The sequence below is a fragment of the Salvelinus alpinus genome, chromosome 4, assembly GCF_045679555.1.
Source record: "Salvelinus alpinus chromosome 4, SLU_Salpinus.1, whole genome shotgun sequence".
Lineage (NCBI taxonomy): Eukaryota > Metazoa > Chordata > Actinopteri > Salmoniformes > Salmonidae > Salvelinus > Salvelinus alpinus.
Window position 1 is genome coordinate 13,383,083 of NC_092089.1, and position 25,301 is coordinate 13,408,383.

At 45.7% G+C, this 25,301-nt stretch overlaps 1 protein-coding gene across 1 annotated transcript in view; it reads left to right on the top strand.

Annotated features, from left to right (window-relative positions):
- Positions 1-17,469, top strand: part of LOC139572854 (TGF-beta receptor type-2-like) — a 75,966-nt gene extending 58,497 nt beyond the window's left edge. The window contains exons 9-10 of the mRNA XM_071395664.1: positions 13,503-13,630; positions 16,768-17,469. Of these exons, the coding sequence (XP_071251765.1) occupies positions 13,503-13,630; positions 16,768-17,031 (392 nt within the window). The 3' untranslated portion in view covers positions 17,032-17,469. The remainder of the gene's footprint in view (positions 1-13,502; positions 13,631-16,767) is intronic.
- The last annotated feature ends 7,832 nt before the right edge of the window (positions 17,470-25,301 follow it).

The window sequence follows — 25,301 nt, forward strand, 5'->3', positions numbered from 1 at the left end:
ACACCTATCAGCAACGGTGTGGCTGAAATAGCGGAATCCACTAATTTGAAGGGTTGTCCACATACTGCTGTATATATAGTGTATGAAGGGGTGTCCACATACTGCTGTATATATAGTGTATGAAGGGGTGTCCACATACTGCTGTATTTATAGTGTATGAAGGGGTGTCCACATACTGCTGTATATATAGTGTATGAAGGGGTGTCCACATACTGCTGTATATATAGTGTATGAAGGGGTGTCCACATACTGCTGTATTTATAGTGTATGAAGGGGTGTCCTCATACTGCTGTATTTATAGTGTATGAAGGGTTGTCCTCATACTGCTGTATTTATAGTGTATTTAACCGTGTGGAAAGTTGCCAATTCTATAACAGTCTCAACAGTCAGGTTTTGAGTTGTGTTTGTGTTGTACAATATTGACAGTTCTCTTCAAGTCTGAACAGGCCCGCTACAATGTTAGACTGCTGTCTGCAGAATGCAAGTCCGCCTGTTGTCACCGCTACAATGTTAGACTGCTGTCTGCAGAATGCAAGTCCGCCTGTTGGCACCGCTACAATGTTAGACTGCTGTCTGCAGAATGCAAGTCCGCCTGTTGTCACCGCTACAATGTTAGACTGCTGTCTGCAGAATGCAAGTCCGCCTGTTGGCACCGCTACAATGCTAGACTGCTGTCTGCAGAATGCAAGTCCGCCTGTTGGCACTGCTTCTCTGTCTGCAGAATGCAAGTCCGCCTGTTGGCACTGCTACAATGCTAGATGCTGTCTGCAGAATGCAAGTCCGCCTGTTGGCACCGCTACAATGTTAGACTGCTGTCTGCAGAATGCAAGTCCGCCTGTTGGCACCGCTACAATGTTAGATGCTGTCTGCAGAATGCAAGTCCGCCTGTTGGCACTGCTTCTCTGTCTGCAGAATGCAAGTCCGCCTGTTGGCACTACTACAATGCTACATGCTGTCTGCAGAATGCAAGTCCGCCTGTTGGCACTGCTTCTCTGTCTGCAGTACTGCTGCAACACCACAGCTAATGGTCACATTTAAACATTAGCTAACTAGGTCACAATGTGTTAGCCACAAGCTAAAACCTCCATAATAGCTCCTATAATTGTCACGCCCTGATCTTAGAGAGCCTTTTTATTTCTCTATTTGGTTAGGTCGGGCTGTGATTTGGGTAGGCATTCTAGTTTTTCTATTTCTTTGTTGGCCGGGTGTGGTTCCCAATAATCAGAGGCAGCTGTCTATCGTTATCTCTGATTGGGGATCATACTTAGGCAGCCTTTTTTTTCCACCTTTAGTTTGTGGGATCTTGTTTGTGTGTAGTTGCGTTCTGCACTGCATGGAGCTTTACGGTCGTTTTTTTTGTTGGTATATTTTGTTGTTTTTTCAGTGTCATTTAAATAAAAGTAAAATGTACGCCGACCACGCTGCACCTTGGTCCAATCCATCTCTAAAAGATCGTGACAATAACGTTCCCCGGGACTGGGAGAAAGTTAAGCTCAGTATCTGGTTGGGTTGTTTCCCATAGTGTTGTTTTGAGGGTTCTGTTCTGTTCTGTTCTGTTCTGTTCTCTCTCTCTCTCTCTCTCTCTCTCTCTCTCTCTCTCTCTCTCTCTCTCTCTCTCTCTCTCTCTCTGTCTGTCTGTGTCTCTCTCTCTCTGTCTCTCTGGCCCCAAGACAGAGGTCGGTTCAGACAGGAGACCCATGGAGGTTTCAGACAGACGGACAGATCATCTGAAAAGGAAACCGTCATAAACCTTGTCCCTATGAGTACTTTTATTGGTGGAACTGGTTTTTTACTATGCGGCCGGGACCCAGTGAGAGGAGAGCAGCTTTGGTCCCTCGTGTGACATCTGTTCCCAAAACCACAGGATTCTTCACATAGCTAGCATCTCCCAGGCTTGGACCAGGACCACGGCAGACCACGGCAGGCAGGGAGGGAGGTTGGCAGGGAGGGAGGCAGGGGGGCAGGCAGGGAGGGAGGGAGGGAGCCAGGGAGGCAGGCAGGCAGGGGGACGGGCAGGGAGGCAGGCAGGCAGGCAGGCAGTGAGGCAGGCAGACAGACAGACAGGGAGGGAGGGAGCGAGGGAGGGAGGGAGGCAGGCAGGCAGGGGGCAGACAGGGAGGGAGGGAGGTTGGCAGGGAGGGAGGTTGGCAAGGAGGCAGGCAGACAGGCAGACAGACAGACAGGGAGGGAGGGAGCGAGGCAGGCAGGGGGCGTGGAGGGAGGGAGGGAGGGAGGCTGTTAATGAGAAGGTTCCTGTGTATAGCCCTGTTATCCTTGGGTCTGGCTCAGCTAGCTTTAGACTCAGCTGTCCTTGTGCTTTCTTTCCCTGTGTTGGGGGCCTCTCCCCCTGTGTACATGACTGTCTCTGCTAGCTTTCCCTGTGTTGGGGGCCTCTCCCCCTGTGTACATGACTGTCTCTGCTAGCTTTCCCTGTGCTGTGGGCCTCTCCCCCTGTGTACATGACTGTCTCTGCTAGCTTTCCCTGTGCTGGGGCCCTCTCCCCCTGTGTACATGACTGTCTCTGCTAGCTTTCCCTGTGCTGTGGGCCTCTCCCCCTGTGTACATGACTGTCTCTGCTAGCTTTCCCTGTGTTGGGGGCCTCTCCCCCTGTGTACATGACTGTCTCTGCTAGCTTTCCCTGTGCTGTGGGCCTCTCCCCCTGTGTACATGACTGTCTCTGCTAGCTTTCCCTGTGTTGGGGGCCTCTCCCCCTGTGTACATGACTGTCTCTGCTAGCTTTCCCTGTGTTGGGGGCCTCTCCCCCTGTGTACATGACTGTCTCTGCTAGCTTTCCCTGTGTTGGGGGCCTCTCCCCCTGTGTACATGACTGTCTCTGCTAGCTTTCCCTGTGCTGGGGGCCTCTCCCCCTGTGTACATGACTGTCTCTGCTAGCTTTCCCTGTGCTGGGGCCCTCTCCCCCTGTATACATGACTGTCTCTGCTAGCTTTCCCTGTGCTGTGGGCCTCTCCCCCTGTATACATGACTGTCTCTGCTAGCTTTCCCTGTGCTGTGGGCCTCTCCCCCTGTGTACAGGACTGTCTCTGCTAGCTTTCCCTGTGCTGGGGCCCTCTCCCCCTGTGTACAGGACTGTCTCTGCTAGCTTTCCCTGTGCTGGGGCCCTCTCCCCCTGTGTACAGGACTGTCTCTGCTAGCTTTCCCTGTGCTGTGGGCCTCTCCCCCTGTGTACAGGACTGTCTCTGCTAGCTTTCCCTGTGCTGGGGGCCTCTCCCCCTGTGTACAGGACTGTCTCTGCTAGCTTTCCCTGTGCTGGGGCCTCTCCCCCTGTGTACAGGACTGGCTCTGTTATCTTTCCTGTGTAATGTGTTTGAACAGAGCAGAGCTGAACTGGCATAGAGTATCCTACTCTGTTATCAGTTGCACCAAGGCTCTGGAAACACAGGAAACAGACTTGAAAATATGTTTCTTCGCATTTCTGTCAGAACGCTCTTATTTTGGCTCCTCGTTCAATGGGCTTGGTGCTCAGCAAATCACTCTGTTCTGGTTCAGTTCACCAGACCTCGGTGAATAACTGTTCTCAGGTCAGACCTCGGTGAATAACTGTTCTCAGGTCAGACCTCGGTGAATAACTGTTCTCAGGGTCAGACCTCGGTGAATAACTGTTCTCAGGTCAGACCTCGGTGAATAACTGTTCTCAGGTCAGACCTCGGTGAATAACTGTTCTCAGGTCAGACCTCGGTGAATAACTGTTCTCAGGTCAGACCTCGGTGAATAACTGTTCTCAGGTCAGACCTCGGTGAATAACTGTTCTCAGGTCAGGTCAGACCTCGGTGAATAACTGTTCTCAGGTCAGACCTCGGTGAATAACTGTTCTCAGGTCAGGTCAGACCTCGGGGAATAACTGTTCTCAGGTCAGACCTCGGTGAATAACTGTTCTCAGGTCAGACCTCGGTGAATAACTGTTCTCAGGTCAGGTCAGACCTCGGGGAATAACTGTTCTCAGGTCAGACCTCGGTGAATAACTGTTCTCAGGTCAGACCTCGGTGAATAACTGTTCTCAGGTCAGACCTCGGTGAATAACTGTTCTCAGGTCAGACCTCGGTGAATAACTGTTCTCAGGTCAGACCTCGGTGAATAACTGTTCTCAGGTCAGACCTCGGTGAATAACTGTTCTCAGGTCAGACCTCGGTGAATAACTGTTCTCAGGTCAGGTCAGACCTCGGTGAATAACTGTTCTCAGGTCAGACCTCGGTGAATAACTGTTCTCAGGTCAGGTCAGACCTCGGTGAATAACTGTTCTCAGGTCAGACCTCGGTGAATAACTGTTCTCAGGTCAGACCTCGGTGAATAACTGTTCTCAGGTCAGACCTCGGTGAATAACTGTTCTCAGGTCAGACCTCGGTGAATAACTGTTCTCAGGTCAGACCTCGGTGAATAACTGTTCTCAGGTCAGACCTCGGTGAATAACTGTTCTCAGGTCAGACCTCGGTGAATAACTGTTCTCAGGTCAGACCTCGGTGAATAACTGTTCTCAGGTCAGGTTTATTCCATTTCAGCAGAAACGCAGCAGGTCTTCAAATAGAGGAGAACTGAAGGAGCAGCATAAATAACTAGATCCCACAGTCTGGGTCTGTGTCCAGAAACCACCCTGTTTCATACGTAGTGCACTACTTTAGACCAGCTATGCTATATAGGGAATAGGGGACACCATTTAGGGGACACACCCTGGATGTATTCTGTTTAAAAGAAGCTTTAGACCAGAGCCCCCATATGCTATATAGGGAATAGGGGACACCATTTAGGGGACACACCCTGGGTGTATTCTGTTTAAAAGAAGCTTTAGACCAGAGCCCCCATATGCTATATAGGGAATAGGGCACCATTTAGGGGACACACCCTGGGTGTATTCTGTTTAAAAGGAGCAGAAACAGAACAGGAAACAGGGCAAGTCCACTTGTCAAAAACAGGATGTGATGCGCTTGTGGAGTCAGCTTCTCTGCAGGGTCCCGGGTCCGATCCCTGCCCTGGCTGGGTTTCCTGTCCGACCAGAACCGGGGTTCCGTTCTGGCCTCTCCACTTCCTGTGGGTCCACACAGCGATTCAGGACTCTGACGTACGGAATGACCTTACTGTAACAGGCTCGTACTGTAACTCTGTAACACTCCAGTCAAGGACCTTGTACTGTACTGGTCTAACCAAGCTGTTGATGGATCTCTGTGACCTCTCATTGACGATATACCTCTACCTGACTGGCTGTTCCTGACCTCTGTGACCTCTCCTGGAGGATATACCTCTACCTGACTGGGTGTTCCTGACCTCTGTGACCTCTCCTGGAGGATATACCTCTACCTGACTGGGTGTTCCTGACCTCTGTGACCTCTCCTGGAGGATATACCTCTACCTGACTGGGTGTTCCTGACCTCTGTGACCTCTCCTGGAGGATATACCTCTACCTGACTGGGTGTTCCTGACCTCTGTGACCTCTCCTGGAGGAGACCTCTACCTGACTGGGTGTTCCTGACCTCTGTGACCTCTCCTGGAGGATATTCCTCTACCTGACTGGGTGTTCCTGACCTCTGTGACCTCTCCTGGAGGACACTATGAACCTGACACAGACAGCACTACATACTGTGGTATCTGTTCCTAGATCAGCTGTTAGTTAACAGTATGAACCTGTCACAGCACCAGAGACTGGTCCTAGATCAGCTGTTAGTTAACACTATGAGCCTGACACAAACAGCACTAAATACTGTGGGATCTGTTCCTAGATCAGCTGTTAGTTAACACTATGAACCTGACACAGACAGCACTACATACTGTGGTATCTGTTCCTAGATCAGATGTTAGTTAACAGTATGAACCTGACACAGACAGCACTACATACTGTGGTATCTGTTCCTAGATCAGATGTTAGTTAACAGTATGAACCTGACACAGACAGCACTACATACTGTGGTATCTGTTCCTAGATCAGATGTTAGTTAACACTATGAACCTGACACAGACAGCACTACATACTGTGGTATCTGTTCCTAGATCAGATGTTAGTTAACAGTATGAACCTGACACAGACAGCACTACATACTGTGGGATCTGTTCCTAGATCAGCTGTTAGTTAACAGTATGAACCTGAACACAGACAGCACTACATACTGTGGGATCTGTTCCTAGATCAGCTGTTAGTTAACACTATGAACCTGAACACAGAAAGCACTACATACTGTGGGATCTGTTCCTAGATCAGCTGTTAGTTAACACAATGAACCTGAACACAGAAAGCACCACATACTGTGGGATCTGTTCCTAGATCAGCTGTTAGTTAACACTATGAACCTGAACACAGAAAGCACTACATACTGTGGGATCTGTTCCTAGATCAGCTGTTAGTTAACACTATGAACCTGAACACAGAAAGCACTACATACTGTGGGATCTGTTCCTAGATCAGCTGTTAGTTAACACAATGAACCTGAACACAGAAAGCACCACATACTGTGGGATCTGTTCCTAGATCAGCTGTTAGTTAACACTATGAACCTGAACACAGAAAGCACTACATACTGTGGGATCTGTTCCTAGATCAGCTGTTAGTTAACACTATGAACCTGAACACAGAAAGCACTACATACTGTGGGATCTGTTCCTAGATCAGCTGTTAGTTAACACTATGAACCTGAACACAGAAAGCACTACATACTGTGGGATCTGTTCCTAGATCAGCTGTTAGTTAACATTATGAACCTGAACACAGAAAGCACTACATACTGTGGGATCTGTTCCTAGATCAGCTGTTAGTTAACATTATGAACCTGAACACAGACAGCACTACATACTGTGGGATCTGTTCCTAGATCAGCTGTTAGTTAACACTATGAACCTGAACACAGAAAGCACCACATACTGTGGGATCTGTTCCTAGATCAGCTGTTAGTTAACATTATGAACCTGAACACAGAAAGCACTACATACTGTGGGATCTGTTCCTAGATCAGCTGTTAGTTAACACTATGAACCTGAACACAGAAAGCACCACATACTGTGGGATCTGTTCCTAGATCAGCTGTTAGTTAACATTATGAACCTGAACACAGAAAGCACCACATACTGTGGGATCTGTTCCTAGATCAGCTGTTAGTTAACATTATGAACCTGAACACAGAAAGCACTACATACTGTGGGATCTGTTCCTAGATCAGCTGTTAGTTAACATTATGAACCTGAACACAGAAAGCACCACATACTGTGGGATCTGTTCCTAGATCAGCTGTTAGTTAACATTATGAACCTGAACACAGAAAGCACCACATACTGTGGGATCTGTTCCTAGATCAGCTGTTAGTTAACATTATGAACCTGAACACAGAAAGCACTACATACTGTGGGATCTGTTCCTAGATCAGCTGTTAGTTAACATTATGAACCTGAACACAGAAAGCACCACATACTGTGAAAACATCATATTTTGCAGCTGTTGTGAGTTCAGTTTCATGAGGTCTGGACGATATCCCAGAACTTTGTTTTTTTATCCTCTTTGGCCCGGGCGGAATGATCTTTCAATTTCCTCGACTGTTTTTCAGAGTGATAACATAATACAACAAATTAGAGTTGTAATGTTCTGAATGGTTGTGGATTTCTGAGGTTTTGGACCTAATTGCTTGTTAGGGAAAGTTTGTTGATTCCAGTAATGATCACAAGAGAAGTGCCAAGCCACAGCTTTGTTCCCAAACAAGAATTATCAACACATATTTTATATTCTCCATATTCAGCACGTCTGTTGCCAGTGCCTTAAATCTATCCACTACTGTAACATAACATAACAACAGCTCTCTGTATTAACTCTGTCCCCTACTGTAACAGCTCTCTGTATTAACTCTATCCCCTACTGTAACAGCTCTCTGTATTAACTCTATCCCCTACTGTAACAGCTCTCTGTATTAACTCTATCCCCTACTGTAACAGCTCTCTGTATTAACTCTATCTCCTACTGTAACAGCTCTCTGTATTAACTCTATCTCCTACTGTATCTCTGTATTAACTCTATCCACTACTGTAACAGCTCTCTGTATTAACTCTATCCCCTACTGTAACATAACATAACAACAGCTCTCTGTATTAACTCTATCCACTACTGTAACAGCTCTCTGTATTAACTCTGTCCACTACTGTAACAGCTCTCTGTATTAACTCTATCTCCTACTGTAACAGCTCTCTGTATTAACTCTATCCACTACTGTAACAGCTCTCTGTATTAACTCTATCCACTACTGTAACAGCTCTCTGTATTAACTCTATCCACTACTGTAACAGCTCTCTGTATTAACTATTTCCCCTACTGTAACAGCTCTCTGTATTAACTCTATCACCTACTGTAACAGCTCTCTGTATTAACTCTATCCCCTACTGTAACAGCTCTCTGTATTAACTCTATCCACTACTGTAACAGCTCTCTGTATTAACTCTATCCCCTACTGTAACAGCTCTCTGTATTAACTCTATCCACTACTGTAACAGCTCTCTGTATTAACTATTTCCCCTACTGTAACAGCTCTCTGTATTAACTATTTCCCCTACTGTAACAGCTCTCTGTATTAACTCTATCCCCTACTGTAACAGCTCTCTGTATTAACTCTATCCACTACTGTAACAGCTCTCTGTATTAACTATTTCCCCTACTGTAACAGCTCTCTGTGTGTTCCAGAGGTGATCTAATTGGTTGTCTCTCTGTGTGTGTTCCAGAGGTGATCTAATTGGTTGTCTCTCTCTCTCTCTGTGTTCCAGAGGTGATCTAATTGGTTGTCTCTCTCTGTGTGTGTTCCAGAGGTGATCTAATTGGTTGTCTCTCTCTCTGTGTGTTCCAGAGGTGATCTAATTGGTTGTCTCTCTGTGTGTGTTCCAGAGGTGATCTAATTGGTTGTCTCTCTCTCTCTCTGTGTTCCAGAGGTGATCTAATTGGTTGTCTCTCTCTGTGTGTGTTCCAGAGGTGATCTAATTGGTTGTCTCTCTCTCTCTCTGTGTTCCAGAGGTGATCTAATTGGTTGTCTCTCTCTCTGTGTGTTCCAGAGGTGATCTAATTGGTTGTCTCTCTCTCTCTGTGTTCCAGAGGTGATCTAATTGGTTGTCTCTCTCTGTGTGTTCCAGAGGTGATCTAATTGGTTGTCTCTCTCTCTCTGTGTTCCAGAGGTGATCTAATTGGTTGTCTCTCTCTGTGTGTGTTCCAGATGTGATCTAATTGGTTGTCTCTCTCTGTGTGTTCCAGAGGTGATCTAATTGGTTGTCTCTCTCTCTCTGTGTGTTCCAGAGGTGATCTAATTGGTTGTCTCTCTCTCTGTGTTCCAGAGGAGATCTAATTGGTTGTCTCTCTCTGTGTGTTCCAGAGGTGATCTAATTGGTTGTCTCTCTCTCTCTGTGTTCCAGAGGTGATCTAATTGGTTGTCTCTCTCTCTGTGTGTTCCAGAGGTGATCTAATTGGTTGTCTCTCTCTCTCTGTGTTCCAGAGGTGATCTAATTGGTTGTCTCTCTCTCTCTCTGTGTTCCAGAGGTGATCTAATTGGTTGTCTCTCTCTCTCTGTGTGTTCCAGAGGTGATCTAATTGGTTGTCTCTCTCTCTCTGTGTTCCAGAGGAGATCTAATTGGTTGTCTCTCTCTCTCTCTGTGTTCCAGAGGTGATCTAATTGGTTGTCTCTCTCTCTCTGTGTTCCAGAGGTGATCTAATTGGTTGTCTCTCTCTCTCTGTGTGTTCCAGAGGTGATCTAATTGGTTGTCTCTCTCTCTCTGTGTGTTCCAGAGGTGATCTAATTGGTTGTCTCTCTCTCTCTGTGTTCCAGAGGTGATCTAATTGGTTGTCTCTCTCTCTGTGTGTTCCAGAGGTGATCTAATTGGTTGTCTCTCTCTCTGTGTGTTCCAGAGGTGATCTAATTGGTTGTCTCTCTCTCTCTGTGTTCCAGAGGTGATCTAATTGGTTGTCTCTCTCTCTCTGTGTGTTCCAGAGGTGATCTAATTGGTTGTCTCTCTCTCTGTGTGTTCCAGAGGTGATCTAATTGGTTGTCTCTCTCTCTGTGTGTTCCAGAGGTGATCTAATTGGTTGTCTCTCTCTGTGTGTTCCAGAGGAGATCTAATTGGTTGTCTCTCTCTCTGTGTTCCAGAGGTGATCTAATTGGTTGTCTCTCTCTCTGTGTTCCAGAGGAGATCTAATTGGTTGTCTCTCTCTGTGTGTTCCAGAGGTGATCTAATTGGTTGTCTCTCTCTCTGTGTGTTCCAGAGGTGATCTAATTGGTTGTCTCTCTCTCTGTGTTCCAGAGGTGATCTAATTGGTTGTCTCTCTCTCTGTGTTCCAGAGGTGATCTAATTGGTTGTCTCTCTCTCTCTGTGTGTTCCAGAGGTGATCTAATTGGTTGTCTCTCTCTCTGTGTGTTCCAGAGGTGATCTAATTGGTTGTCTCTCTCTCTGTGTTCCAGAGGTGATCTAATTGGTTGTCTCTCTCTCTCTGTGTGTTCCAGAGGTGATCTAATTGGTTGTCTCTCTCTGTGTGTTCCAGAGGAGATCTAATTGGTTGTCTCTCTCTCTGTGTGTTCCAGAGGTGATCTAATTGGTTGTCTCTCTCTCTGTGTGTTCCAGAGGTGATCTAATTGGTTGTCTCTCTCTCTGTGTGTGTTCCAGAGGTGATCTAATTGGTTGTCTCTCTCTCTGTGTGTTCCAGAGGTGATCTAATTGGTTGTCTCTCTCTCTGTGTGTTCCAGAGGTGATCTAATTGGTTGTCTCTCTCTGTGTGTTCCAGAGGTGATCTAATTGGTTGTCTCTCTCTCTCTGTGTGTTCCAGAGGTGATCTAATTGGTTGTCTCTCTCTCTGTGTTCCAGAGGAGATCTAATTGGTTGTCTCTCTCTGTGTGTTCCAGAGGAGATCTAATTGGTTGTCTCTCTCTGTGTGTTCCAGAGGTGATCTAATTGGTTGTCTCTCTCTCTGTGTGTGTTCCAGAGGTGATCTAATTGGTTGTCTCTCTCTCTGTGTGTTCCAGAGGTGATCTAATTGGTTGTCTCTCTCTCTGTGTGTTCCAGAGGTGATCTAATTGGTTGTCTCTCTCTGTGTGTTCCAGAGGTGATCTAATTGGTTGTCTCTCTCTGTGTGTTCCAGAGGTGATCTAATTGGTTGTCTCTCTCTCTGTGTGTTCCAGAGGTGATCTAATTGGTTGTCTCTCTCTCTCTGTGTGTTCCAGAGGTGATCTAATTGGTTGTCTCTCTCTCTGTGTGTTCCAGAGGTGATCTAATTGGTTGTCTCTCTCTCTGTGTGTTCCAGAGGTGATCTAATTGGTTGTCTCTCTCTGTGTGTTCCAGAGGAGATCTAATTGGTTGTCTCTCTCTCTGTGTTCCAGAGGTGATCTAATTGGTTGTCTCTCTCTCTGTGTTCCAGAGGAGATCTAATTGGTTGTCTCTCTCTGTGTGTTCCAGAGGTGATCTAATTGGTTGTCTCTCTCTCTGTGTGTTCCAGAGGTGATCTAATTGGTTGTCTCTCTCTCTGTGTTCCAGAGGTGATCTAATTGGTTGTCTCTCTCTCTGTGTTCCAGAGGTGATCTAATTGGTTGTCTCTCTCTCTCTGTGTGTTCCAGAGGTGATCTAATTGGTTGTCTCTCTCTCTGTGTGTTCCAGAGGTGATCTAATTGGTTGTCTCTCTCTCTGTGTTCCAGAGGTGATCTAATTGGTTGTCTCTCTCTCTCTGTGTGTTCCAGAGGTGATCTAATTGGTTGTCTCTCTCTGTGTGTTCCAGAGGAGATCTAATTGGTTGTCTCTCTCTCTGTGTGTTCCAGAGGTGATCTAATTGGTTGTCTCTCTCTCTGTGTGTTCCAGAGGTGATCTAATTGGTTGTCTCTCTCTCTGTGTGTGTTCCAGAGGTGATCTAATTGGTTGTCTCTCTCTCTGTGTGTTCCAGAGGTGATCTAATTGGTTGTCTCTCTCTCTGTGTGTTCCAGAGGTGATCTAATTGGTTGTCTCTCTCTGTGTGTTCCAGAGGTGATCTAATTGGTTGTCTCTCTCTCTCTGTGTGTTCCAGAGGTGATCTAATTGGTTGTCTCTCTCTCTGTGTTCCAGAGGAGATCTAATTGGTTGTCTCTCTCTGTGTGTTCCAGAGGAGATCTAATTGGTTGTCTCTCTCTGTGTGTTCCAGAGGTGATCTAATTGGTTGTCTCTCTCTCTGTGTGTGTTCCAGAGGTGATCTAATTGGTTGTCTCTCTCTCTGTGTGTTCCAGAGGTGATCTAATTGGTTGTCTCTCTCTCTGTGTGTTCCAGAGGTGATCTAATTGGTTGTCTCTCTCTGTGTGTTCCAGAGGTGATCTAATTGGTTGTCTCTCTCTGTGTGTTCCAGAGGTGATCTAATTGGTTGTCTCTCTCTCTGTGTGTTCCAGAGGTGATCTAATTGGTTGTCTCTCTCTCTGTGTGTTCCAGAGGAGATCTAATTGGTTGTCTCTCTCTGTGTGTTCCAGAGGTGATCTAATTGGTTGTCTCTCTCTCTGTGTGTTCCAGAGGTGATCTAATTGGTTGTCTCTCTCTCTGTGTGTTCCAGAGGAGATCTAATTGGTTGTCTCTCTCTGTGTGTTCCAGAGGTGATCTAATTGGTTGTCTCTTTCTCTGTGTGTTCCAGAGGTGATCTAATTGGTTGTCTCTCTCTCTGTGTGTTCCAGAGGTGATCTAATTGGTTGTCTCTCTCTCTGTGTGTTCCAGAGGTGATCTAATTGGTTGTCTCTCTCTCTCTGTGTTCCAGAGGTGATCTAATTGGTTGTCTCTCTCTGTGTGTTCCAGAGGAGATCTAATTGGTTGTCTCTCTCTCTCTGTGTTCCAGAGGTGATCTAATTGGTTGTCTCTCTCTCTCTGTGTGTGTTCCAGAGGTGATCTAATTGGTTGTCTCTCTCTCTCTCTCTGTGTGTGTTCCAGAGGAGATCTAATTGGTTGTCTCTCTCTCTCTCTGTGTGTGTTCCAGAGGAGATCTAATTGGTTGTCTCTCTCTCTCTCTCTGTGTGTGTTCCAGAGGTGATCTAATTGGTTGTCTCTCTCTCTCTCTCTGTGTGTGTTCCAGAGGAGATCTAATTGGTTGTCTCTCTCTCTCTCTCTGTGTGTGTTCCAGAGGTGATCTAATTGGTTGTCTCTCTCTCTCTCTCTCTGTGTTCCAGAGGTGATCTAATTGGTTGTCTCTCTCTCTGTGTGTTCCAGAGGAGATCTAATTGGTTGTCTCTCTGTGTGTGTTCCAGAGGTGATCTAATTGGTTGTCTCTCTCTCTGTGTGTTCCAGAGGTGATCTAATTGGTTGTCTCTCTCTGTGTGTTCCAGAGGTGATCTAATTGGTTGTCTCTCTCTCTGTGTTCCAGAGGTGATCTAATTGGTTGTCTCTCTCTGTGTGTTCCAGAGGTGATCTAATTGGTTGTCTCTCTCTCTGTGTGTTCCAGAGGTGATCTAATTGGTTGTCTCTCTCTGTGTGTTCCAGAGGTGATCTAATTGGTTGTCTCTCTCTCTGTGTGTTCCAGAGATTATCTAATTGGTTGTCTCTCTCTCTGTTTGTTCCAGAGGTGAAGGACTATGAGCCTCCATATGGCTGTAAAGTTCAGATGCATCCTGGTGTGGAGAGCATGAAGGATCACCTCCTCAGAGACAGAGGAAGACCTGAGATCCCAGACAGCTGGGTCAACCACCAGGTACACACACACATCTATCTATCTATCTATCTATCTATATATCTATCTATCTATCTACAGTGGGGAGAACAAGTATTTGATACACTGCCGATTTTGCAGGTTTTCCTACTTACAAAGCATGTAGAGGTCTGTAATTTTTATCATAGGTACACTTCAACTGTGAGAGACGGAATCTAAAACAAAAATCCAGAAAATCACATTGTATGATTTTTAAATAATTAATTTGCATTTTATTGCATGACATAAGTATTTGATCACCTACCAACCAGTAAGAATTCCGGCTCTCACAGACCTGTTAGTTTTTCTTTAAGAAGCCCTCCTGTTCTCCACTCATTACCTGTATTAACTGCACCTGTTTGAACTCGTTACCTGTATAAAAGACACCTGTCCACACACTCAATCAAACAGATTCCAACCTCTCCACAATGGCCAAGACCAGAGAGCTGTGTAAGGACATCAGGGATAAAATTGTAGACCTGCACAAGGCTGGGATGGGCTACAGGACAATAGGCAAGCAGCTTGGTGAGAAGGAAACAACTGTTGGCGCAATTATTAGAAAATGGAAGAAGTTCAAGATGACGGTCAATCACCCTCGGTCTGGGGCTCCATGCAAGATTTCACCTCGTGGGGCATCAATGATCATGAGGAAGGTGAGGAATCAGCCCAGAACTACACGGCAGGACCTGGTCAATGACCTGAAGAGAGCTGGGACCACAGTCTCAAAGAAAACCATTAGTAACACACTACGCCGTCATGGATTAAAATCCTGCAGCGCACGCAAGGTCCCCCTGCTTAAGCCAGTGCATGTCCAGGCCTGTCTGAAGTTTGCCAATGACCATCTGGATGATCCAGAGGAGGAATGGGAGAAGGTCATGTGGTCTGATGAGACAAAAATAGAGCTTTTTGGTCTAACTCCACTCACCGTGTTTGGAGGAAGAAGAAGTATGAGTACAGCCCCAAGAACACCATCCCAACCGTGAAGCATGGAGGTGGAAACATCATTCTTTGGGGATGCTTTTCTGCAAAGGGGACAGGACGACTGCACCGTATTGAGGGGAGGATGGATGGGGCCATGTATCGCGAGATCTTGGCCAACAACCTCCTTCCCTCAGTAAGAGCATTGAAGATGGGTCGTGGCTGGGTCTTCCAGCATGACAACGACACGAAGCACACAGCCATGGCAACTAAGGAGTGGCTCCGTAAGAAGCATCTCAAGGTCCTGGAGTGGCCTAGCCAGTCTCCAGACCTGAACCCAATAGAAAATCTTTGGAGGGAGCTGAACGTCCGTATTGCCCAGCGACAGCCCCGAAACCTGAAGGATCTGGAGAAGATCTGTAGGGAGGAGTGGGCCAAAATCCCTGCTGCAGTGTGTGCAAACCTAGTCAAGAACTACAGGAAACGTATGATCTCTGTAATTGCAAACAAAGGTTTCTGTACCAAATATTAAGTTCTGCTTTTCTGATGTATCAAATACTTATGTCATGCAATAAAATGCAAATTAATTACTTAAAAATCATACAATGTGATTTTCTGGATTTTTGTTTTAGATTCCGTCTCTCATAGTTGAAGTGTACCTATGATAAAAATTACAGACCTCTACATGCTTTGTAAGTAGGAAAACCTGCAAAATCGGCAGTGTATCAAATACTTGTTCTCCCCACTGTATCTATCTATCTATTCAATTCAATTCAATTCAAGGGGCTTTATTGGCATGGGAAACATGTGTTAACATTGCCAAAGCAAGTGAGGTAGATATTATACAAAAGTATCTATCTATCTATCTATCTATCTATCTATCTATCTATCTATCTATCTATCTATCCTACCTACCTACCTACCTACCTACCTACCTACCTACCTACCTACCTACCTACCTACCTACCTACCTACCTACCTACCTACCTACCTACCTACCTACCTACCTGCCTCTCTCTCTCTCTCTCTCTCTTCCTTTCTTTCAATTCAATTCAATTCAAGGGGCTTTATTGGCATGGGAAACATGTGTTAACATTGCCAAAGCAAGTGAGGTAGATAATATACAGAAGTCAAATAAACAATAAAAATGAACAGTAAACATTACACATACAGAAGTTTCAAAACAATAAAGACATTACAAATGTCATATTATATATATGCAGTGTTGTAACAATGTACAAATGGTTAAAGCACACAAGTTAAAATAAATAAACATAAATATGGGTTGTATTTACAATGGTGTTTGTTCTTCACTGGATGCCCTTTTCTTGTGGCAACAGGTCACAAATCTTGCTGCTGTGATGGCACACTGTGGAATTTCACCCAGTAGATATGGGAGTTTATCAAAATTGGATTTGTTTTCGAATTCTTTGTGGATCTGTGTAATCTGAGGGAAATATGTCTCTCTAATATGGTCATACATTGGGCAGGAGGTTAGGAAGTGCAGCTCAGTTTCCACCTCATTTTGTGGGCAGTGAGCACATAGCCTGTCTTCTCTTGAGAGCCATGTCTGCCTACGGCGGCCTTTCTCAATAGCAAGGCTATGCTCACTGAGTCTGTACATAGTCAAAGCTTTCCTTAAGTTTGGGTCAGTCACAGTGGTTAGGTATTCTGCCACTGTATACTCTCTGTTTAGGGCCAAATAGCATTCTAGTTTGCTCTGTTTTTTTGTTAATTCTTTCCAATGTGTCAAGTAATTATCTTTTTGTTTTCTCATGATTTGGTTGGGTCTAATTGTGCTGTTGTCCTGGGGCTCTGTGGGGTGTGTTTGTGTTTGTGAACAGAGCCCTAGGACCAGCTTGCTTAGGGGACTCTTCTCCAGGTTCATCTCTCTGTAGGTGATGGCTTTGTTATGGAAGGTTTGGGAATCGCTTCCTTTTAGGTGGTTGTAGAATTTAACGGCTCTTTTCTGGATTTTGATAATTAGTGGGTATCGGCCTAATTCTGCTCTGCATGCATTATTTGGTGTTCTACGTTGTACACGGAGGATATTTTTGCAGAATTCTGCATGCAGAGTCTCAATTTGGTGTTTGTCCCATTTTGTGAAATCTCTCTCTCTCTCTCTTTCTCACTCACTCACACACATCAAATCAAATCCTGTGTGTATGTCTCAGTGCTCAGTAGACAGGTTCTAATTCTCTGTTGTCTACCTCCTCCTACAGGGCATAGCCATAGTGTGCGGCTCCATAGAGGAGTGTTGGGACCACGACCCGGAGGCCAGGCTCACAGCCCAGTGTGTGGCCGAACGCTTCAGCGAGATAGAAGACGAGATGGAAAAACTGTCCAGCCGCAGCAGCTCGGACGAGAAGATACCAGCGGAGGAACAGAAGATACCGACGACACCCGGAGAAGAGCGACAGATGACAGCGGAACAGATAGAAGAGGTGAAAGTGGCGGCGGAGAGCTCTGTGAGCGATGAGAAGTGAGGGAAGGGAGGAGAGAGAGAGGACGTGGAACCCGAGGACTAAGAATGTCAGTATGTCACAAACACACAACTCATGTTGCTATGGGAACTAAACAGCCACACCCAAACAAACAGCTCACACCTGGAAGATAGCCAGGCCAGGGGATGTGCTGTATTACTGTACTGTACTGCTGATACTCTTCTGTGTTGTATTACCAGAATGCATACAGTATTTATACTGTATAAAATAAGTGTGTACAGTTTACAGTATTTGGATGTACTGTACTGTATTGGAGGTTTCCCCACTGAAGATAGCTCTCCCTTTGACTGAGAGGACAGGACATGACAATGGAAGAGATTATCACCAAAGACTGAGATTACAGGACATGACAATGGAAGAGATTATAACCAAAGACTGAGATTACAGGACATGACAATGGAAGAGATTATAACCAAAGACTGAGATTACAGGACATGGCAATGGAACAGATTATAACCAAAGACTGAGATTACAGGACATGACAATGGAAGAGATTATAACCAAAGACTGAGATTACAGGACATGACAATGGAAGAGATTATAACCAAAGACTGAGATTACAGGACATGACAATGGAAGAGATTATAACCAAAGACTGAGATTACAGGACATGACAATGGAAGAGATTATAACCAAAGACTGAGATTACAGGACATGGCAATGGAAGAGATTATAACCAAAGACAGAGATTACAGGACATGACAATGGAGGAGATTATAACCAAAGACTGAGATTATAGGACATGACAATGGAAGAGATTATAACCAAAGACTGAGATTACAGGACATGACAATGGAAGAGATTATAACCAAAGACAGAGATTACAGGACATGACAATGGAGGAGATTATAACCAAAGACTGAGATTACAGGACATGACAATGGAGGAGATTATAACCAAAGACTGAGATTATAGGACATGACAATGGAAGAGATTATAACCAAAGACAATAGCACTTTATCTGAGATGATAGCCATGCATACCAGAGGGTGGGTTGATGCAGCACCATACATGTCTAATATGTATACAGTCTATGGTTCTGGGGTAATGTATTCTAACATGTTGGGGAGTGGGGTAATGTTCCTGTATTCTAAAATGTTGGGGGAGTGGGGTAATGTACTCTAACATGTTGGGGGAGTGGGGTAATGAATTGACAGGTCTGTGTAATAATGTAATAATGAGCCATATTGTAACAGAAATGCTTCTGTACCACAGATGATGATGTGGAGCTCTGTTCACACAAGCAGGTATTCAAAAGATTGTATGTACAGTGTGTGTGGTGTGTGTGTGTGTGTGTGTGTGTGTGTGTGTGTGTGTGTGTGTGTGTGTGTGTGTGTGTGTGTGTGTGTGTGTGTGTGTGTGTGTGTGTGTGTGTGTGTGTGTGTGTGTGTGTGTGTGTGTGTGTGTGTGTGTGTGTTTTTTAACAAATTAATAGTTTTAACTTGTTAGCCAAATAAACAAGCACATTGTAAATATATAAGGAATGTAGCTGTACAGAAAATAATCTCCACTCTAGATGTTGTTGAGGAGGCAGAGGAGCATTTTACACAATCTGTCTAAATAACACATTTAAGAGGATCTAGCCAAAGATATTTTATCCTTTGTATTTGTAAGATATTGTAAATCTGTTTGTGAATAAAGTATCTCTGTATTTACTCTTAATAAGCATTGTGAATGTCACATTTCAGTGGGGCATTTAGACCAGTGGTCACAAACCTTTTCTGAGTCAAGATCACTTCCTGAGCCAAGATCACTTCCTGAGTCAAGATCACTTCCTGAGTCAAGATCACTTCCTAAGTCAAGATCACTTCCTGAGTCAAGATCACTTCCTGAGTCAAGATCACTTCCTGAGTCAAGATCACTTCCTGAGTCAAGATCACTTCCTGAGTTAAGATCACTTCCTGAGTCAAGATCACTTCCTGAGTTAAGATCACTTCCTGAGCCAAGATCAATTCCTGAGTCAAGATCACTTCCTGAGTTAAGATCACTTCCTGAGTCAAGATCACTTCCTGAGTTAAGATCACTTCCTGAGCCAAGATCAATTCCTGAGTCAAGATCACTTCCTGAGTTAAGATCACTTCCTGAGTCAAGATCACTTCCTGAGTTAAGATCACTTCCTGAGTCAAGATCACTTCCTGAGTCAAGATCACTTCCTGAGTCAAGATCACTTCCTGAGTCAAGATCACTTCCTGAGTCAAGATCACTTCCTGAGTCAAGATCACTTCCTGAGTTAAGATCACTTCCTGAGTCAAGATCACTTCCTGAGTCAAGATCACTTCCTGAGTCAAGATCACTTCCTGAGTCAAGATCACTTCCTGAGTCAAGATCACTTCCTGAGTCAAGATCACTTCCTGAGTTAAGATCACTTCCTGAGTCAAGATCACTTCCTGAGTCAAGATCACTTCCTGAGTCAAGATCACTTCCTGAGTCAAGATCACTTCCTGAGTCAAGATCACTTCCTGAGTCAAGTTCACTTCCTGAGTTAAGATCACTTCCTGAGTCAAAATGCATGCTAAGATCTACCGCTCTGATTCGTTATTAACATGACTTGAAAAAGGTAAGCCTATGCAACATTAACCAATTAAAAATAGTTATGTAGCAATGAGGTTTGTACAGTAGGCTATAGGCCCAATACATGAACACCTCATTCTGGCTTTGCTTGAATTTACCTGCCAATGCATTGTTGTTCGAGACATTTTTTTAAATTATATTTCAAAATTCGAGGTAGGGCAGGTTTATATCATCACACCGGTAATAGATCCATTGTGCATTACTTGGCACCGCTGAGTGAGCATACATTTAAATACTTTGTTATTTATTTTACTGGGCTGATGGTGCCTGCATCTGAGGGCCCGTCTCTCAACATCCCTCCGCTCTCCCTTCCCTCCGCTGACACGGACCACAGAAGGGACACCGTCTTCCAGCTGATGACGAAACTCGAGTCGCACCGCATTATTTCATGCCTCATGAACACATTCATGTTGTTACTCCTATGAACAGAGAAAGTGAAATATTCCTTGATATTAAAGAAGACCCAAGCCGCTAATAACAACAACGCCTATAGATAAACTTCTCCTCCTCATTCATTACTGCTGCACTGCTTGTTGTAGCGCTGAGTGGAAATAGGAAGAACGCTCATTTTATGGCGTATAAAAGTGTTGAATACAAAGTGTTGTGTCACACCCTGACCATAGTTTGCTTTGTATGTTTCTATGTTTTGTTAGGTCAGGGTGTGATCTGAGTGGGCATTCTATGTTGTATTGTCTAGTTTGTCTATTTCTATGTCTTTGGCCTGATATGGTTCTCAATCAGAGGCAGGTGTTAGTCGTCGAATCCAAGATGGCGTAGCAGTCGGACGTGTCTTTGTCTTGTCCTGTCCCGTGTAAATAGTGTTCGTATTTTTCGTATACATTTCGTATATATTTTAATTTCACTTTCCATCTAGGAACTGAATATACATTCCTACATTCCGCCTCACCCAATGTGGTACGGACCTGCTATTTTTTATACTTTAGAACCGTAACCCCAATCAGAAGCTAGCCAGATAACTAGCTACTAGCTAGTAGTCAGTTAGCCACTGCTGCGGTCTTCACCCTCAACTCGGACACAGCCAGCTTCAATACCGGGCCAATACCTGCCAGTCTGCAAGCGCGATATCAACCCAGAGCATATAGGACTGCTTTTTCTCTACCACATCACCGGATTCCTGACGCAAGCTCTGGACAATTATACCGTATCATCACAGCTAGCTAGCTGCAACCGAGTGGCTACTACTGGCTAACACCTCTGTCCCGAAGCAAGCACCAGTTAGCCTTGAGCTAGCCTCGAGCTAGGCCCATCTGCCGGCTAGCTGAAGAGGTCTACCAGCGAATTCTTGGGCTACAATACCAGCTACAAGCTAATTTAGCCATTTTTTTTTTGCCGCTGCTAGTAGCTTTCACCTTCTGCACAGACACCAGCCCTGTTATTAGCCTGGATATTACTCACCAATTTACCAGCATCGGACTGTCTCTCGACAACAACGCCGGATTCCTGCCGTAATCCCTGAGCCACTACTTCTGATCCTCACAGCTAGCTTGTAGCTAGCGCAGCTAGCGCCACTGCCACGAAGCTAGCACCAGTTAGCAAACACAATTCTACAATTCACAACCTCTCTTTCGCCATCGCCATCTGGCTTGGATTCTCTGTCGACACGACCACGTCTGAGCAGACCCCCTCCGTCTGAGCAGACCACCCCCCGGGCTACTAACTTTAAACGCCGCGTGCTAGCTTAGTGGAGGCCTCCCTGCTCCATCTACGGCTGCCCCCTGGACACTATGATCACTTGGCTACATAGCTGATGCATGCTTGACTGTCCATTAATTCACGGTACTCCATTCTGTTTATTTGTGTTTTATCTGTCGGCTCTGTGCTTTAACTCAGGATCTGTGTGTAGTTAATCCGACCCTCTCTGCCTAGTCGTCGCCATTTTTACCTGTTGTTGCTGTGTTAGACTAGCACCCTGTTATTGCTGCTGTTATCTTACCTGTTGTTTTAGCTAGCTCTCCCAATCAAGACCTGCAATCACTTTATGCCTTATTGTATGTCTCTCTCAAATATCAATATGCCTTGCATACTGTTGTTCAGGCTAGTTATCATTATCATTGTTTTGGTTTGCAATGGACCCTGTAGTTCCACTCTCCGTACCTCTGATACCTCCTTGGTCCCACCCCCCACACATGCGGTGACCTCACCCATTGAGACCAGCATGTCCAGAGATACAACCTCTCTTATCATCACCCAGTGCCTGGGATTGCCTCCGCTGTACCCGCGCCCCACCATACCCCTGTCTGCACATTATGCCCAGAATCTATTCTACCACGCCCATAAATCTGCTCCTTTTATTCTTTGTCCCCAACGCTCTAGGCGACCAGTTTTGATAGCCTTTAGCCGCACCCTCATCCTACTACTCCTCTGTTCCTCGGGTGATGTGGAGGTAAACCCAGGCCCTGCATGTCCCCAGTCACCCTCATTTGTTGACTTCTGTGATCGAAAAAGCCTTGGCCTCATGCATGTCAACATCAGAAGCCTCCTCCCTAAGTTTGCCTTACTCACCGCTTTAGCACACTCTGCCAACCCTGATGTCCTTGCCGTGTCCGAATCCTGGCTTAGGAAGGCCACCAAAAATTCTGAGATTTCCATACCCAACTATAACACTTTCCGTCAAGATAGAACTGCCAAAGGGGGAGGAGTTGCAATCTACTGCAGAGATAGCCTGCAAAGTTCTGTCATACTTTCCAGGTCTATGCCCAAACAGTTCGAACTTCTAATTTTAAAAATTAATCTCTCCAGAAATAAGTCTCTCACTGTTGCCGCCTGCTACCGACCCCCCTCAGCTCCCAGCTGTGCCCTGGACACCATCTGTGAATTGATCGCTCCCCATCTAGCTTCAGAGTTTGTTCTGTTAGGTGACCTAAACTGGGATATGCTTAACACCCCGGCAGTCCTACAATCCAAGCTTGATGCCCTCAATCTCACACAAATCATCAAGGAACCCACCAGGTACAACCCTAAATCCGTAAACATGGGCACCCTAATAGACATTATCCTGACCAACCTGCCCTCCAAATACACCTCTGCTGTCTTCAATCAAGATCTCAGCGATCACTGCCTCATTGCCTGTATCCGCCACGGGTCCGCGGTCAAACGACCACCCCTCATCACTGTCAAACGCTCCCTAAAACACTTCTGCGAGCAGGCCTTTCTAATCGACCTGGCCCGGGTACCCTGGAAGGATATTGACCTCATCCCGTCAGTTGAGGATGCCTGGTCATTCTTTAAATGTTACTTCCTCACCATATTAGACAAGCATGCTCCGTTCAAAAAATGCAGAACCAAGAACAGATATAGCCCTTGGTTCACTCCAGACCTGACTGCCCTCGACCAGCACAAAAACATCCTGTGGCGAACTGCAATAGCATCGAAGAGCCCCCGCGATATGCAACTGTTCAGGGAAGTCAGGAACCAATACACGCAGTCAGTCAGGAAAGCAAAGGCCAGCTTTTTCAAGCAGAAATTTGCATCCTGTAGCTCTAACTCCAAAAAGTTCTGGGATACTGTAAAGTCCATGGAGAACAAGAGCACCTCCTCCCAGCTGCCCACTGCACTGAGGCTAGGTAACACGGTCACCACCGATAAATCCGTGATAATCGAAGACTTCAACAAGCATTTCTCAATGGCTGGCCATGCCTTCCTCCTGGCGACTCCAACCTTGGCCAACAGCCCCGCCCCCCCCGCTGCTACTCGCCCAAGCCTCCCCAGCTTCTCCTTTACCCAAATCCAGATAGCAGATGTTCTGAAAGAGCTGGAAAACCTGGACCCATACAAATCAGCTGGGCTTGACAATCTGGACCCCCTATTTCTGAAACTGTCCGCCGCCATTGTCGCACCCCCTATCACCAGCCTGTTCAACCTCTCCTTCGTATCATCTGAGATCCCCAAGGATTGGAAAGCTGCCGCGGTCATCCCCCTCTTCAAAGGGGGAGACACCCTGGACCCAAACTGTTACAGACCTATATCCATCCTGCCCTGCCTATCTAAGGTCTTCGAAAGCCAAGTCAACAAACAGATCACTGACCATCTCGAATCCCACCGTACCTTCTCCGCTGTGCAATCCGGTTTCCGAGCCGGTCATGGGTGCACCTCAGCCACGCTCAAGGTACTAAACGATATCATAACCGCCATCGATAAAAGACATTACTGTGCAGCCGTCTTCATCGACCTGGCCAAGGCTTTCGACTCTGTCAATCACCATATTCTTATCGGCAGACTCAGTAGCCTCGGTTTTTCTAATGACTGCCTTGCCTGGTTCACCAACTACTTTGCAGACAGAGTTCAGTGTGTCAAATCGGAGGGCATGTTGTCCGGTCCTCTGGCAGTCTCTATGGGGGTACCACAGGGTTCAATTCTCGGGCCGACTCTTTCTCTGTATACATCAATGATGTTGCTCTTGCTGCGGGCGATTCCCTGATCCACCTCTACGCAGACGACACCATTCTATATACTTCCGGCCCTTCCTTGGACACTGTGCTATCTAACCTCCAAACGAGCTTCAATGCCATACAACACTCCTTCCGTGGCCTCCAACTGCTCTTAAACGCTAGTAAAACCAAATGCATGCTTTTCAACCGTTCGCTGCCTGCACCCGCACGCCCGACTAGCATCACCACCCTGGACGGTTCCGACCTAGAATATGTGGACATCTATAAGTACCTAGGTGTCTGGCTAGACTGCAAACTCTCCTTCCAGACTCATATCAAACATCTCCAATCCAAAATCAAAGCAAGAATCGGCTTTCTATTCCGCAACAAAGCCTCCTTCACTCACGCCGCCAAACTTACCCTAGTAAAACTGACTATCCTACCGATCCTCGACTTCGGCGATGTCATCTACAAAATAGCTTCCAATACTCTACTCAGCAAACTGGATGCAGTTTATCACAGTGCCATTCGTTTTGTTACTAAAGCACCTTATACGACCCACCACTGCGACCTGTATGCCCTAGTCGGTTGGCCCTCGCTACATGTTCGTCGTCAGACCCACTGGCTCCAGGTCATCTACAAGGCTATGCTAGGTAAAGTGCCGCCTTATCTCAGTTCACTGGTCACGATGGCTACACCCACCCGCAACACGCGCTCCAGCAGGTGTATCTCACTGATCATCCCTAAAGCCAAAACCTCATTTGGACGCCTTTCCTTCCAGTTCTCTGCTGCCTGCGACTGGAACGAATTGCAAAAATCTCTGAAGTTGGAGACTTTTATCTCCCTCAACAACTTTAAAAATCTGCTATCCGAGCAGCTAACCGATCGCTGCAGCTGTACATAGTCCATCTGTAAACTACCCACCCAATTTACCTACCTCACCCCCCATACTGCTTTTATTTATTTACTTTTCTGCTCTTTTGCACACCAGTATCTCTTCTTGCACATGATCATCTGATGATTTATCACTCCAGTGTTAATCTGCTAAATTGTAATTATTCGATTTATTGCCTACCTCATGCCTTTTGCACACATTGTATATAGATTCTCTTTTTTTTCTACCATGTTATTGACTTGTTTATTGTTTACTCCATGTGTAACTCTGTGTTGTCTGTTCACACTGCTATGCTTTATCTTGGCCAGGTCGCAGTTGCAAATGAGAACTTGTTCTCAACTAGCCTACCTGGTTAAATAAAGGTGAAATAAAAATAAATAAAAAAATTGGGAACCATA